This window comes from Lonchura striata, chromosome 19, assembly GCF_046129695.1.
Source record: "Lonchura striata isolate bLonStr1 chromosome 19, bLonStr1.mat, whole genome shotgun sequence".
In the NCBI taxonomy this organism is placed as follows: Eukaryota; Metazoa; Chordata; class Aves; order Passeriformes; family Estrildidae; genus Lonchura; species Lonchura striata.
In genome coordinates this window covers 5,671,942-5,687,978 of record NC_134621.1, presented here as the reverse complement: position 1 = coordinate 5,687,978, position 16,037 = coordinate 5,671,942, and the positions used below count along the sequence as shown (strand labels likewise).

General features: G+C 53.5%; 2 protein-coding genes across 2 annotated transcripts; both read right to left on the bottom strand.

Moving 5' to 3' along the window:
- Window positions 1-2,333: 2,333 nt before the first annotated feature.
- LOC110484687 (uncharacterized) lies at window positions 2,334-8,170 on the bottom strand. Its single transcript, XM_077787439.1, has 11 exons — window positions 8,134-8,170; window positions 7,934-8,024; window positions 7,366-7,448; window positions 6,945-7,178; window positions 6,833-6,892; window positions 6,418-6,750; window positions 5,363-5,498; window positions 4,298-4,401; window positions 3,670-3,722; window positions 2,959-3,093; window positions 2,334-2,687 (listed from the first exon to the last, which is right to left on the bottom strand). The coding sequence occupies exons 1-11, from the start codon at window positions 8,168-8,170 to the stop codon at window positions 2,562-2,564; spliced, it is 1,392 nt and encodes a 463-aa protein (XP_077643565.1). The 3' UTR covers window positions 2,334-2,561.
- Window positions 8,171-9,099: 929 nt separating this feature from the next.
- On the bottom strand, window positions 9,100-10,690 carry LOC116184263 (CMRF35-like molecule 2). Its single transcript, XM_077787438.1, has 4 exons — window positions 10,660-10,690; window positions 9,915-10,253; window positions 9,622-9,709; window positions 9,100-9,412 (listed from the first exon to the last, which is right to left on the bottom strand). The coding sequence occupies exons 1-4, from the start codon at window positions 10,688-10,690 to the stop codon at window positions 9,100-9,102; spliced, it is 771 nt and encodes a 256-aa protein (XP_077643564.1).
- Window positions 10,691-16,037: the final 5,347 nt, after the last annotated feature.

The following is a 16,037-nucleotide window of genomic DNA, read 5'->3' as shown; positions in this document are numbered from 1 at the left end:
GCATGTAAGTGAATGTGAGTGTGAATGAATGTGAGTGTGAGTGAATGTGAGACAATGTGAGTGTGAATGAGGGAGTGAGTGTGAGTGAACATGTGGGGGACTGTGAGTGACGTGAGCGTGCACCGGGGTGCACATCTGTTTGTGTGTGGCACTGCTGTGTGTGCCTGTGCCACTGGTGTCAGCCCCCCTGCCATGGCAGGGACACCTGCCACCACCCCAGCTTCCTCCCAACCCTGCCCAGCCTGGCCTTGGACACGTCCAGGGATGGGGCAGCCACAGTTTCTCTGGACACCGTGTGCCAGGGCTTCCCACCCTCCCAGAGAGCAATTCTTCTCCATATCCCATCTAACGCTGCCCTCTGGCACTGTGAAACCATTCCCCTTGTCCTGGCACTCCTGGCCCTTGTTCTAAGTCACCCTCCAGCTCTCTTGGACCCCCTTTAGGCACTGAGGGGCCTTTGGGGGCTCTGAGGTCTCCTTGGAGCCTTCTCTTCTCCAGGCTGAGCACACCCGGCTGTCTCAGCCCTTCCCCTGTGAAAGCCACTCGAGGGGGGAAGTATTTCAGCAGGGGAAACAGAAGCGGTGGCTGGGTGGCCATAGCAGCTCCTGGGAGTTCCATGACCTCCTGTCAGCTTTGTGGGCAGCTTCTGCCCATAAAGCCGAGGAACACTGCAGCCTCAGTGCCCCTGAGGGCTTTAAGAGGAAGAGCTTTTGATACTGGGGTGCTCCCCAGGTTGCAGAAGGGCTCTGAGCAGCCTGCTGAGCTCTAGGAGGAACTCCCCTTTGATAGGAGCAATTTAGTCCATGCCTCAAGAGCTGAGAGTTGCAAGATTGCCTCAGCACCTCCACACCAGCAGCAAAAGGCTCCCTAGCTAGGATTCTTTAGGCTGTAAAAGACCCCTAACAAGATCAAGACCATCCACTAACCCAGCACCACCAAGGCCACCACTAAACCATATCCCCAAATGCTGCATCTACAGGTCTTTTAGACTCCTCCAGGGATTGTGACTCTGCCATTTCCCTCAGCAGCTTGTTCCAGGGCTTCACAGCCCCGGAAGAAATTTTCACTAATATCCAATCTAAACCTCCACTGGCACAACTTGTGGAGTTGTTTCCCCTTGTGGCACCCTGTTTCTCCTTGCCCTGTTGCTTATTACATGGGTGAAGAGACCAACCTGCACCTGACTACAACTCCTTTCAGGTATTCGTAGAGAGTGAGAAGCTCCCACTTCAGCCTCCTCCTGGTTGTGGGATAAATCAGCATCCCTGCCCTGAAACCTGCCAGGCTGCAAAAAGCTTTTTTTATAATGGTGAGAGATTAAAAATGTTAATTAAATTATCTTACTAGGATTTTGTAACTTTTTAAAATTTGTTGATGTTGTGTATTTGCTTTATATTTTTATGGATGGATTTTGAGTGATTAGATAAGTTTATGCAGTACCTTTTTAAATTTTTTTTGCATTTATGCTTATGTGATAGCAGCAAGCAATTAATTGCTGCTTTGTTTTGAAGTGTTGTTTGTTTTGCACTGTTGATATTTGTTAATATGTTGTTTAGTGTAGAGGAAATGGTATGAGTGTGTTTGTTTAATTAACATGTTATGTGGTTATTTTAAGTTCCAACAGTTCTGGAGGCCCAAGAGTCCTTGTCCTCAAAGATCTGAGTTCTCACACTGCTGGGCACCAGCAAGGGGCTGGACCTGCTTTCAGGGTGACACTCTGCAATAAACCCTTCAGCAGGTGAGAACCTCCTGTACAAACACAGTCACACACCATGGCCACTGTTACCAGATTCTTGGTGTCACTGATAAAGCAGAAGCACTTCCACAGAAAATATTTCGTGGGTGCCAGGGAAAAAAAAAAGTTATCAGCAAAGCAGAAAAGAGGAAGGTGATGTTCCCAGGCTGGGGGTCCTCAGGGGTGGAGAGAAAGAGCAGGAGCAAACCTCTTTGGGGGGCCTGTGGGACCAGGGGTTTGGGGGAGATGCCATTTCTGCACCAAGGTCCTGATACACCTCACCCTCCACATGAGCACCCCATGGAAATGCATTTGGATAGAACATTTCCCACTGTCCTGGTTCCAAGGAGCTGCTGGCTAGAATCAGCATGAAAAACTGTCAGTTTGAGGTGACCAGTGGGTTTGGGAGCCTCAGCACCCATGAGCAATGCAGCCAAAGGAGCAAGTGGGATGAGTGGTGAGCAAAGGGAGCCAGCTCACCCCCCAGCCCAGCCTTACCTCTCCCACACCCTGCCTGGTGGGTCTCTGACCTGGACTACCCCACTACAAGGGAGAGCTTTAATCCCAGCACCGCTGCTGTACCAATGAGGACTCCACATTGCATTTGCAAAGGGATGACTTTATCTTCAACCCTCTCTGTGTCTCCACACAACCTCATCCTCTCTGATGTTGCCTCAAAGAAACATCCAAGCCTCGGAGAGCAGCAGCTCTGCTATCAAGCTGGCTCCTGCCTGAGCAGAACATCAACCCCATGTCCTCTGTGCGAGTCTCACTGGTGCTGCAGCAGCAGGAGCAGTCCATGGGGCCAGCTGCTTGCTCATCCACCTCACACTGTGCTGCAGAGCTCTTCCCTGGGCCGTAGAGCTGATGACATGTTGGCATAGATCCGCTCCTGCTGCGGCATGGGCTTCTGCACTCTGGCATATAACGCCTCTCTTTCCTCCTCCGAAAGCTGGAAAAGGAGGGAGATAAACAAAAACATCCTTTGTGGGCTGCTCCAGGCAAACACTGGAACCTCTCTGTGACATTTTAAGCACCCAGAAGCAGCCACAGGGATCAGAGAGGGAACCCACATTAGCCAGGGTGACTTGGACCCCAGTTTGGCATTTCCCTTTGCAGTCCTCTCCTTCCCCACCCAGCCCACCCTGCTGCTATTCTGTCAGGCACCCACTCCAGCTTTCCTCCCACCACCTCCAGCTTGGCAATGCTCGGCATTCTCCTACCTGAACACTCTGCCTGACCTCTGTGTACTCCACCGGGGGCATTTCTGGGCGGTGGAAAGCCTCAGCGCTGCTGTGCTGGCTCTCAGCCACGCCCGTGTTGTGGTTTATGCCTGCATAGTTCCAGGCTTCTGCTCCCTGATGGAGAGGAATGAGCTCTTACCCTGCTGCCACTCCCCACCTGCATCCACAGGGGTGGGAATATCTCCCACCCTGCTGCCTTGTCCTGATGGGTGCTGAGGTGGCTGCATGGGCATTGGGTGGAAATAAAAATTGAAGCAAACGCTGGCTCAACATTCCCTAGGGGAATTCTTGTGACATCAGCCCCTCCTCAAGAGCTGGCAGCAAAAAAATCAGAAAATACTTTCCAGACAGTAAGCAAGGAGCAGCTACCCTGCAGCCACTTCAGGTGTGATTTGCTGCAGGTTCCCAAGGCTGTTTCACTCAGAGAAGTAGCTCCCATGCTTGGAGAGGCTTGAAGAGAAACCTCTCAGCTCAATCCTAAATTCCTTTCCCAGGAATACTCTGTGATAGTCACACAAAGTCCCTGGCTGTGTCTTGCTGTTGGCAAGCAGAGCCCAAAGGATCCCTCCCAGCCTAAAGTGCCATGACCCTGGCTGAATGCAGCAGCTCTGGCAGCTCAGGGTGCAATGTTTCCTATCTCCATGTGAACTTGGGGCACAGAATCCCAGGAACTCATGAGGTTTTCCTTACTGTAGGTGACATGGTGCAAGTCCTGTCCATCTCTATGGCTGCTCCAGAAAGGGCTGGATGAAGCAAGGATGTGAATGGACATGAGTGAAAACAGAAGAAAAGAAATGTATTAAGAAACTGCACTGCCACTACAAATCTTGCCATAAAGCAGGACAGGAGCCTGACACTCCATGAGCCATCTAAACTGTTTCATCCATGGGGCAGTTCTTCAAATAAAGACAGACCCCACCTGCCAGCTGGCAATGTCCTCTCCTCTCCCTCCCCATCCTTCACACTGGCCTTAAACTTTGCATCAAGCCTAGAGTAAGGCTGGCCCGTGCAAGTGAGCCCATCTCGGGAAGCTGATGGTGCCCAGACAAACTCAAGCAGATTCCTGAGCAGCACCCACCCCAAGGGCTGCCATTCCCTGCTCCCAGGAGACAACAGCCATGTGATAACACCCATGGCATGGACCCACTGCTCCCTTGAGGAAAGGAGACCTCCTTGGTGGAGGTCTCAATGATGGACTGAGGACCTGGATGGATCAGGAAGGGAATGGGGGAGAAAAAGGAAATAGGGAAAAATAAGGGAAGCAGAGCAGGCTCTGTTACAGAAAGAGGATGTGTGTGGCACTGACAACTTCACTCACCCTTCTTCTTCCTGGAGAGTATTACTAGAACAGCAGCAGCCACTGCAAGCAAAAAAAGGATCACAATGATGGCTGGAGTGAGGATGTGCTCAACCACATTCAAGCTGCAAGAAAAAAAGAATGAAGAAGACAATTTATGTTGTCATGCTTCTCAGGATGAACCAGCATGGAGCAGAGCTGCAGGAAGCAGCTGTGGGTGACACAGAAGTAGCTGTGGCAGTAGAGTGGCAGGGCTTGCCCATCACAGCAGGCATGGGGTGGTCAGGCTGCCATATGGGCATGGAACAGAGCAAACCAAAACCTGCAGAAGCAAAAGGATGCTTGGGTCTGAGAGCCGCTGTGTCTTCAGTGATTTAAGGATGGGTTCCTGCATTTGCTCTGGTTTAACTTCACTCTTTGTTAACCTTGTCTGTAACGGGCAAGCAGGAAAAGTGGGTGAGCCAGCACACCCTTGAGTGTGCTGATGGGGAGTCTCAGCTTTGTCTGCCCCTGACATCACCTTCCACAGGCAGGAGAGAAGGGGGGAAGATCTAACACTCTGGTTTCATGCTTTTTCAACTATCTCCACCAGTCTGTGTGTGACTACAAAGAAGAGGACACTGGCAACACTTGGCTTCCCACTAACAGTCTCACTGAGTTTTGGGGAAGGAAATGGCGTTGGTATTGCAGGCAGAAACCACTTCTCCCATGTCCTAGGGGCACCAGAATTACTGTCATAGAACTAGAGAATGATTTGGGTCAGAAGGGACCTTAAAGATCATCCAGTTCCAGCCCTCTGCCATGGGAAGGGACACATTCCACCAAGCCAGGTTGCTCTGAGCCCCGTCCAGCCTGGCCTTGAGCACTTCCAGGGATGGGACACCCACAAGGTCTCTGGGTTACCTGTACCATGACCTCACCACCCTCACAGAAAAGAATTTTTCCATGTGGAGTGGTCTCTAAAGGCAAAAGCAGGAGGTCTGGATCCTTAAGGCAGGTGTGAAGAGTCCAGTGGTTGCAGGGCTCCAGCTGCACCAGAGAACTCATGGAGGAAAGTGGCTGCTGTAGACAGGAACTGCTACTCACAGTTGAGGGGTGGAGGGATTTAATGTTGATTGCAAAATTTCCCCCTGAGAAATTGTCTGTGTGCGGCCTGTTACAGAGAGAATGAGATCAGAGGATGTGGTGGTCACATAGGTCGACGATGGGAGGGTAGAAGAAGCTGTAACAAAAACAGGAGAGGCATGGTTGGTCTCTGTGGAGAAAAATGCTGTGAGTTTTGCAGTGAGTCAGAAGTGACCTCTGTGCTGTCACAGCAGGAGAAGTTGGGTCCCCTCTGCCACATCCAGAGGATACACCTCGAGGTCAGAGTGCTGTAAGACCTTTCCCCTGCTCATGAGGCTTTTCACAGTCTCAGTGCCCCCCAAAACACATACAAAACAGATTCACCCTGCAGAAAGGGGTCTGGGCACCCCTACAACAATACCACATATATATTGTCCAACTATGTGAGCCGATCCCTGGCAAGGCAATGGAGAGGGATGTTTCCCAAGCCCAGGGCCTGGTGCTCAGAGCTGCTGCCTGTCCCAAGTGGGAATGGGACAGCACAGTGCAATGAGGAACACCCCAGTGTTATAGAGTAAGGCAAAGAGGACACAGAAAAAGCCAGCAAGAGCTAATGAGGAGGAAAAGTGGGCACAGAGAGCACAGTATACCACAGTAATGGAGGTGGCTGAACCTGGAGAACTGACAACAGGAACCTGGGCTGGCGAGTTTTCTTTCCCAGGGAAAAGGGCCACTGTTTGTGCTTGGGGGCAGGTGGCCCTGAGGGAGCGACCGCCTACAAAAAATCTGAACGGTGAAGGATGTGTCCCAGACCCAAGCTGCCCCAAGCTCAGACTACTGCTGCCCTGACAGTCCCAAGGGAACCCCAGAGCTAAGAAGGGACTCTGGGGAGAACTGAGAATAGGGAATGAGTGGTGGTGGTACCTACTGCACTCTGGTGACACACCCTGGGGCTGTCCCACCTGCATGGTCACCCCTTAGCTCCGGGCTGTGCCCATTGCAGCCCCTGCTCCAAGCAGCTGGAGGAGGACAAATCCATGTTGGACCTGGGGGTCCTGCAGGGAGCAAGTACTGACCTGAGAGCACGATCACGTTTACAGTAGCACTTCTATCACGCGATAATGGTCCCGTTCTCACCCCGCAGTGGAAGGTGCCTGCATCCTTCTCCGACAGACCATCCACGATCACCGTGAACGCCCGCTGTGTGCGGTTGTCCCGGATAGAAAACCGGCCCTGCAGCATCTCGGGCTTCGACGTGATGATGATGTCCTTACTACAGGTAAAAATACCACTGGGTATGCACCAGAATTTCGGCAGCTCCTCCAAGCCCGGCTCGTACGTGCAGGTGACCGACAGGGAAGCGCCCAGGACTCCCCGCACGATGCCGGGTCCCGTCACTGCGCCGCAGCCTGCGGAGACACACGGAGCCGCGGGACTGCCGCCGCCGCACCGGCACCTCCGCCGGCGCTCGGGGCTCCGGAGCAGCCTTACCCGGCAGCAGCGCCCAGGCCAGCACGGCCAGGAGCCGCATGGCCGCTCCGCCACGCCGGGCTCACCGCGCCGCCGCTCCCGTTCCTCCCGGTGCCCCCCGGGCCGCCCGTACGGCTCGGCCACCCCGTGAGGGCGGAGCCCGGGGATCCCGGGGACTGCCGAGGAGACGAGGGGAGGGAGAGCGGCGGCGCTCGCTGGAGCCGGCGGGGGAAGCGGGAGGAGCACGGGGCGGTGCTCCCCGGCCCCGCCGTGGCACCGGCGGCTGAGCGGGGCACGGCCGCGCTCACGGCCAGCAGCGCCGGCAGCCCGGCCAGCACCGGGCAGCAGCGGAAAGTGCTGCCGGCTCCTGAGGAGCGTCCGGCCGGAGCGGGTGCGGAGGAAGGATGGATGCAGCGGGTTCCAGACCCCCTCCGTGTTCCTGCCACGCTCGGGGTGAAAACTCCTTCCGCAGCCTGGACCCGCCAGCGTGGGGGTCACTGTCGCGATGGGCAAAACGTGCAAGGGGTTATGATGGCCTCACATTTCCCCTTTACTCTCATGTAAAGGGGAGAATCCCTTCTGCATCCCACAGAGGAGCGTGCCCGCCTCCTCCTTGACCCGGCGCTCCACAGTCACCCTGAATGGCCGGAGCACGCAGCTGTTCAGAATGGAGAACAGCCCTGCCGCACCTCGGGCTGTCATTTCAGGTGCTGAGCATGTCAGTGGCACGGGTAATACCAGTACGTGTGTTACAGTGAGCTCATGGGCACTCTATTTCCCCTTCCCCAGGACCCTGTGACTCTGATCAGATAACCCTGGACCCTCCTTCCTGCCCCAACGGGGTTGGTGGAGATCCAGGGAAGCCCACCCTGTCCGAAGTCTGTACAGACCCCTGATATTTCCTGTTCATTCTCTTTTGCCCCGCTCTCCCCTTGGACACCACAGAATAAAGAGAGCTGAACCAACATATATTGGGGTAAGAGCCTCTTTTGGAAATCTTTGCCATCTCCCGATATTCCTCTCCTCACAGCCTTGGACCTCTGAGTTAGCCTAATATTTAGGGGGCTGTGCAAGGCGGGGAACATCATATGTGTACTCGGTTGGCAACAGAATTTGGGTAACCTCTCCCGGCCAGGCTGGTACGTGCAGGTGACCGACAGGGCATCCCTCAGGAACCCCTGCACGGTGCCCGGCGCTGTCACTGCCCCGGAGCCTGCGGGGACACACGGACTCACGGCAGCGCTGCCGCTGCCCGGACACCTCCCGCTGCTCCTGGGGGATCCAGCGTGGGGCTCCAGCCCCGGCCGTCCACCCAGCCCTACCTGGCAGCAGCGCCCAGGCCAGCACCAGCAGGAGCATCGTGTACACACTGGGGCAGCCCTGCTGCTCCTCTTCATTGTGTCTCTGGGGCTTTGCTTCCTCTTTTGCCTCTGCTACCGCCTCCGTTGCTGCTGGAGATTCAGCAAGACTGTGGCGTTGCCTGTTTCCTAGAGTTTCAGCTCCTCCTGATCACTGAGATTACTTGCTGTGCACTGTCCCCTGTGCCCTTCCCCAGAGTCTCTCCTTTCTTCCTGCAGCCTGGCCCCCATGTCAGGACACAACCTGCTTCTCACTGCCACACTGCCCAGCCCCTCTGGCCAGGCACGGCAGCCAGGGGAGAGGTGGCTCAGCATGGCACGGGGACCACCTGAACCCCAGACAATCCTCCAGGCTGGGCAGTGCTCCAGCATGCCCCCCTGTCCTTCCCAGGGGAACAAAATGTGTAACTCCAGCCCCTTATCCTGGTGCAGCTGGACAGGAGCACCCACTTCTCTTGCCAGCACAGCCCCTCTGTGGCTCAGGAGCCCCATGCTCTGATCAGGTTGCTCCAGGCCTTCCTCCTGTGTCCCCAGTCCCTGCGGTTGCTGAGTGGAGGCAGGATTTTGGAAGGACACCCTCCCCTGGCTATTGCTAAGCTGGAGATGGGCATTTGGTAGACCAGGCTGAGGCTCCTGGGGCTAAGGGCTCCTCTCCCCATGAAGAAGGTCAGCTGGGCCATGGTGGAACCTTCCCTGCCCCTGTGACCCCATGTCCCCCCACAGCATGTCCCCACACAGGTATGTGCATCAGCATTGGCTGCCACGGGCATCCCAGGCAGTGCTGGCAGCTGAAGGAAGGAACAGACAGACAGACAGACAGACAAGCAAACAAGGCCCTGCAGGATACCCAGCCTTTATTGCAAAATTCTCTTCTGATGGCAGCTGCAGCTCAACAGACACAGGCTCCCTGCACCCCAAACCCTTCCCTCTTCAGCACAGGGGCTGCCAGGAGGGGCTGAGGCTCTCCAGGCACCTCCTGGCAAGGGGTGGCCGTGAGGGTTGGCATGGCCCCAGCAGGGTGGGGGCCAGGGGGGCAGGAGGGCGTCCCTGGGGCTCGGAGGTGGTTGGGACAAGCGAGCAGCCCCGTGCCCTGGTGCTGCTGGATGTGTCCAAGATCTGCAGGTTTTCCTGGTCACGGCTCCTGCACTGGCTCCTCACCCAGGCTGCCCTACAAACCACGGCTAGTGCCATGGGCATCTTGATGCTGAGCAGAAGCAGCAAGTGGATGACACTGAGCTGGGACCTGTGTAGGAGAAAGGAGGTTATGCTAGAGCTTTAGGAGGGTCTGGGGAATGAGGATGGGGAGCGGGGCACTTGCGTGTCTGCCAGCTGTCCTGCTTGTCCCCAGCATGCTCCTTGGGGATCAAAGCAAGGAGATACATGCATGGGAAATTAAGGGTTTGGCCAGGGGTTGATTTTGGGGGCTTGCCTGGATCCCAAGCCCTGACTCACCACACTGCAGGCTCCCCACAACCCTCGAGGCACAGAGGGTTGGTGGTCAATGGGCTCACATTGCTGTCCTCAGTTGTGTTTGAAACAGCTGGCAGAGAAAACAGAGTCAGAACCAAGTGGAGACCCTCACAGCCCCTGTCCTGTACCCTGCACAGCAGTCTCTACCCCTGAGACTTCAGCAATGAAGGTGCAGGGGGTGCATGTGGAGGTATCCAGGCAATGCCCTGAGCACTGCAGGGAGGAAGAGGAAAAAGGGAAGTTTAATGCCAGCTTTGCTCCCAGCCCTGTTTTACCTGCAGAAACCATCACCTTGGTGTTGTGCCATCGCTTGATCCCCACATTCTTCCTCACCCCACAGGAGTACCGGCCTGCATCCCCTGGTGTGACACTGCTCAGTGTCACTGTGAATGAATTTGCTGTGTGGTTGTCCCTGATGGACACCCTGTCCCGTGTCACTGTCACCTCGGAGCCGTCGGTTTGGATGATGTAGCTCAAGCAAAACCAGGGGGAGTTTTTGCGGCACCAGTACTTGGAGCTGAGCTTGTAGCGTGGCTTGTAGCTGCAGGACACTGTCAGGGAGCTGCCCTGCTCCACTGTCACCTGCCTGGGGCCTGTCACTGCCCACTCACCTGCAGGGGACAGAGAGAGAAGCTGTAAACCTGTTCTGGCACTGCCTCGGGGAGCCAGAAGGAGCTGAGCCCAGATTTCCTGGGGGAACAGCCTGAGGGAGGCTGTGCCTGTGCACCCACTGTGCTGGTGAGCAGTGGGGAGGTGAGATGTCACCAGTCCTTAAGAAAAGAGCCCCCACCAAGGGTGTGTGTGAGAGAATGAAAAGCCTTATTCCCAGGGTTCACATGGCAGGGAACAAGCAAATCTCAGAGATCACACTCTGTAACTGCCAAAGGAAAAGTTTGTTATCAGCTGGTCTTTTGCTATGACCATGGTGATCTTCCTGGTCTGCCTGGGCCCCAGCCTCTCTACAGCTCTGTCAGAACCCCTGATATAGATTTACCTGACCTGTGCTCGTGGCTGTCATGAGGAAAAGGGTCCAAACCAAGAAAATCCTCATTTTCCAGCTTCTTGCTCCTGAGGTGGAATTTTCTCCGTGGTTTTTCACAGAAAATCCTTCAGGATGAAGCTAGGCCCACATACACATGGATGTCCTAAGAGTTTTCCAAGCTGTCTTCTCCTGCCACTTCTTCAGGCAGTGCTTACCCACAGACCCTGGATGTCTTGTTTTTAAGACAGTTACTTCCCCCCCCTTCACCCAGCACTCATGACTCACCCTGGGGTGTTCCATGACACTCTGCTTTTTCTCTGTAATAGTCACTGGGGTCCCAGGAAAATGTCAAAATGCAGCAGGTTCCTCCACTGTGATGCCCATCCCACCAGGGGCCAAAATCCCTTCCCCTGCACAGAGCCCAAAGGATTTTAGGGAGTTTTGAGAGGGCCTGGACAGAGCAGGATGCGGGGATCGGGGTAGACTGAGTGCAGGTCAACCCCTGCTGATGGGCTGGCTGGGATGCCAGGTTGCTCTCCCACTTCTGATGGATTGGGATGATGGATTGAGATGATGGACTGGGATGATGGACAGCCATCCAACCCCCTGCACTGCTGCTCTCTGTCTCTGGAGTGGGCTGCCAGCTTGAGCTGGCCTGCTTTTGTTTGTTTTCTCAAGCAGAAGAGTCTTCTTTTCTTCCCCAAACCACCTTTTATTTTGGCACAGCTGTGGGATTTGGAGTGACAATGCTGTTTTCCCCCAGAATTAAATGCTTCCACTGAAAGTTTCAGAAACCCAAACACACAAAGCAAAGTCGCTTCCCTGGCTTTCTTCCAATATGCCCCTTGTAAGGAGCAGAAAGCACAAACCTCCAGAATCCCCTGCCCTCTCAATGCCTTGCCATGGCAGGAGGCAAGAGGAAGCTCTGTGTTCCCCTTCGGGTCATCAAGTAACTCCTTCCTTCTCAACTGACTGGTTGTGAGCCAAAACACTGCAAGTAACAGCAAGATCTAAATTCAAAAAGTGGCTGGAGATGGCAAAGCTGCTTTGTGCTGAGACACTTCCCACTCCAGCCACCTCATCTTCCTTGGGGATGCATCCCTGCCACTGCCTGGAAAATCACAGTGCATCCTTCCCACCCTTCCCTTGGAGTGAGAGGAGGACTGGGAGAAGTGCCTCAGAGGCAGAGGCTCTGATGGAATGTGTGCAGGGAAGGTGCCTACAAAGGTATTTACTGCATGAGCATTTTGAGGGCAGCTCAGTTACCTGAAAGCAGACAGAAGCACTTCTTCAGAGAGCCACTTTGGTTGAGTTGCTGGAGAACTTTTCCAGCCACATCCACGCTGTGTCATTACTATCACTTCACCTTCAGGTGTGAGGTGTCATTTCCCTATTTCCCAGGTTTGGGTCCTGGGCAGGATGAGCAGCTGTCCAGTCCAGTGTAGGAACTGGGACCCCCAGAACAGACTGAGGCCACTTTCTCCCCATCTCAGCAGTCCCCAGGACTGTGTTACACCCCAGAGGGCTCCTGACTATGCCAGTGGAAGATCTCCTTCCATCCCCTGAGGATACAGCGATGATTTACAGCCACACAACATCAGCACTGCCACTCCCACATGGGGTTTTACTCTGATACTTCTCCTGTCACCTGCTGTGTGAAGGGGCCCTGGCTGAGTGGGACACTGGCAATGAGGGCTTTGCAAAGGGGATGGCTCCAGCTCAGTGCCTCAGCCCCAGAAAAACAGCAGGGTGTGGACGTCCTCCTGGAGAGGAAGGTCAAGATGAGGGCAGGCAGGAATGAGGAACCCCAGCATGCTGACACAGAAGTCTGTCACAGGAGGATCTGTGATGTTTATTCCAATTAAAGTGAGAGTCAGTTGGAAGGAGAAACCAGAAAGGAAGTAGATCAATTCAGCGATAAATCTGTTCAACAGAGTGTGATGAGGACTCTGTAGTAGATAGGGACAGGCAAACGGAAGATTTCGGGATGTGATGGAAAGCAAGACCCTTCCCCCCTCATCCTGTGATATGTAATCCATCACCCCTGAGACATGTAACCCCTCCTAACTCAGTAGTTTTCCACCCCTTACTAACCCTAGAGACCCTACCTTCTTCCTTTGATGTAGCAAAGCCCCCTTGACTATTTAACCCTACGAGATAAGGTAATAAAGGCCATTTGACCATCCACCATGTTGGTGTCTGTGATTGTCTGTGGCCCGGTGGGAATGGACAAACACATCCCCCTGCACAGGGCAGGGGAGGGCACTCTGCTCTGAACCAGCATCTCTGGGGGGCTGTGGCAGGATCCTGCAAGCCAAGACCTCTCTTTGGGCAGAAAGAGGCTGGGGAAGCACAAGGCAAGGCTGCTCTGTGACAGAAGCAGCATTGCTGGAATGCTTCTGAGGAATCCCGCTAATGCACCCTGACAGGAGCACATCAATTAGGATGGGAATGAGAAGACTCTGACTCAGAAGGCTGCTGAGAATAAACCTCCAATTTATTCAAAATACACTGCTCTTTTATACACAGCTTCACAAGGATCAAATCCATTGGTTCTGAAGTGAAAACAATGCACACCATTGGTGCAGAGTGCTTGACGCACAGTGATAGAACTTAACTATAAACAATGTGAAAAACAAGAGAGATAAAGGATTATTTACATTCTTTCCCAGCTCTTTCCCAGGCTTTTGCCTGGCTAGAAACTGTTATGTGTAGTAAATATAATTCGTGCCATTCCTTGCATGAAATATGTAATGCTTGTTAGATTATGCCCGTTGTATTAGTTCTCCCCTCCTTGCAGGTGAGACTGGGTGTATATTGGAAGCTGATTTACAAGTAACAGGATGTGGCTCGGCCAGGAGATGGGCCATGGCTGGGCTCCAGGTGTTGATCATCAGGTGCTGATCATCCAAGATGGATCTCATGGAAATCCTCAGACAGATCCATGTGAATGCAGCCTTCCCAAAATCTCATCAGGAATTCACCTACCCGGACATTGAATTATTTCTCCTCATCACCAAAAAAGAAAATCTTATTAACCTATGGACTCTGAATAGAAGAAAAGACTGATTGTTGAAATCTTGGCCTCAGGCAGAATTTTCCCTATAAAAACCACTTGTGCCAGGATGGAGGTGTGTGGGCATAGGGGAAAACCTCTGCTGAAGCTGACTCCTTGTTGCACACCCAGGGCCGACCCCGGGCTCGGCTCTGTTCTTTCCTTGTGGCTGGCTAGATAGAATTTGACCGCAAATAAAATGATTTTTTATTTTTAATCTGGCTGAATAAATTCTCATTTATAACAATACTCTCAGTTTCTTTCTTTGACTGAATCTGAGACCCACATCAATTTGCCTTTCGGTCTGTGCTGCGTGCAGGGCTGGAGCGAGCAAAGAGCCCCGGGATGTGCTGTGGGCATGGCACAGGGGCTGGGATGAGCTGGCACCTGCACCCTGCAGCCCCTGCCTGCCCCTGGCAGTGCTGCCAGTCCCTTTCCTGCAGCAACAGGACCCTGCCCCACGCCATCAGACGCTGCTTTTGCTCTTGTTCTGCAAGATTATGAATCTGAGTTTACTCACGGTGTTGGTCCTGAGAAAAAGACTCAAAGCCTTGCTGAGACAGGCAGTAATTGAATCAATCAGAGCGTGCATCTCCTTGGTTCAGGGCCCAGCAAGAACAGACCTTCCCCAGTTCTTATCCCACTGTATCACCCACCACCACACCTGAGCCTTTCCAGCATCCTGTCTTCCCTGGACTTCAATGATATTTCCAGTCCCCAATTCTGTTATTTCATCTAGGGCCTTTGAAAAATAATCAGGTTGTTTCAGTCTGTTCTTCACATGCAGATTTAGCAAGTTTGGTGAAATTGCCCTTAGGAGATAAGGCTGAGTATAATATTATAGCTCCTTTAGTGCTGGCTGATTGAGCAATCACTGTCTGATCTCTCCTTTCTGCTGCCACCTCAGATACCCAAGATAAATCTGGATCATTCCCAGATCTCCCGATTCAGCAAAGCCAGTAAAAGTGGCAAAACATACTCACCGAATTTGTTGTGGTGGAGGATTTGCTCAGGGCTCCACCTGGGGCTGGACTTAGCCAGAAAGGGCCAAGGCAGGGGTTATTTAATGCAAAGAAATTAAGACTCCATACTCGGTGGATGCAGAGGATGAAATTCTGATTCCTTCCTAGCTCATGGGGAAGGAATGAGTTCAGCAAGGCTCCAGTTTCCATTTCCAGATGATTTGGGAGATACTACAGCAGTTAATGGGGTTGGGCAGCAGAGAACAAGCAGGAGCAGGCCAGGAGGACACTGAAGCAGAAACTCCTGAGCTGTATTTAGGTCTTCCAATGTTAGAGCTGTACTTCTCAAGGCAAATACACAAGTAATTAAGCTACCAAAGATAAAGTCTGCGAGCAAACACATCAAACAATGGATCTAAGTTTCAGGTTTATTTGGAATCACTGCCATTTACAGGTCATTTCCTCTGATTTCATTGCTCTGCTTTGATTTCAGCTGGTCAGCACTTGCTCAGGGCTGTAAACTGCTCAGTGTCTGCCAGAAAACTCTGCCGGGTCTGGGGGAGGCTGTAGAGCAAGTGGTTTGCTCTGGGTGGTGGGGAAATGCATTCCTGGGTGTGTGAAGGGAGGCAGTGATGCAGTGCTGGGCTCTGGGCTCTGATAAAGCTGCTGCTATCACTCACCTTCAATGGGGCAGGTGCTCCAGCTTGGTAAAGTGGCATAAAGGCCTTGGAGCAGGGCCAGGGTGTGCTGCTGCCCGTGTTTTGCCAGCAATCTGTGCTGTCTCATTAGGCTGCAGTACTTTTGGAGATATGGACAGGACAATTGTTTTCCCTCTGAGTGAGGTTAAACCTGCAGGGTTGAGTGAGTCTCTGGTGCAACGCCAGTGCCTGCAGAGGAATGGACAACTTGGCTCTGTGAAGCTCTTCAGTCCCTCCCTGCTCTCCTTTGTGATTCAGGGTAGTTAACAAATGTTGCTGGAGCTAAAAAGCCAGAGAATGCTCCCCAAGCCCAGAGCTTCTCCTGCAACAGGGACCTGACAGAAATTCCCATCCAGGGATAAGCAGACCTGGAGCCTCAGACCTAGGAGAGGTTGGGGATTTACCCTTCTCTTCACCCCCACCTGCCAGGAGAGGTCTGTCTGAGCAGCTGCCCAGTTTGGGTGCCAAGGGCAGAGCTGTGCAGTCCCTGCAGCACATCTGGGTCTCTGGGGGCTGCCCAGCAGACAGCCTGGGGCAGGCAGTACCCCTGTCTGGGGTAGGAGAAGGCTGAGCGTGCACTGGGACATCTACAGGAAGGATTGTGCTGACATCCGTGGGAGTTTGGGAGTTTTGACAAGTTTTTGGTGTATTTAAGAGTTGCCCTGGCTTTGTTGAAGCTCCCCTGAGGTTTGCTGCTCTCT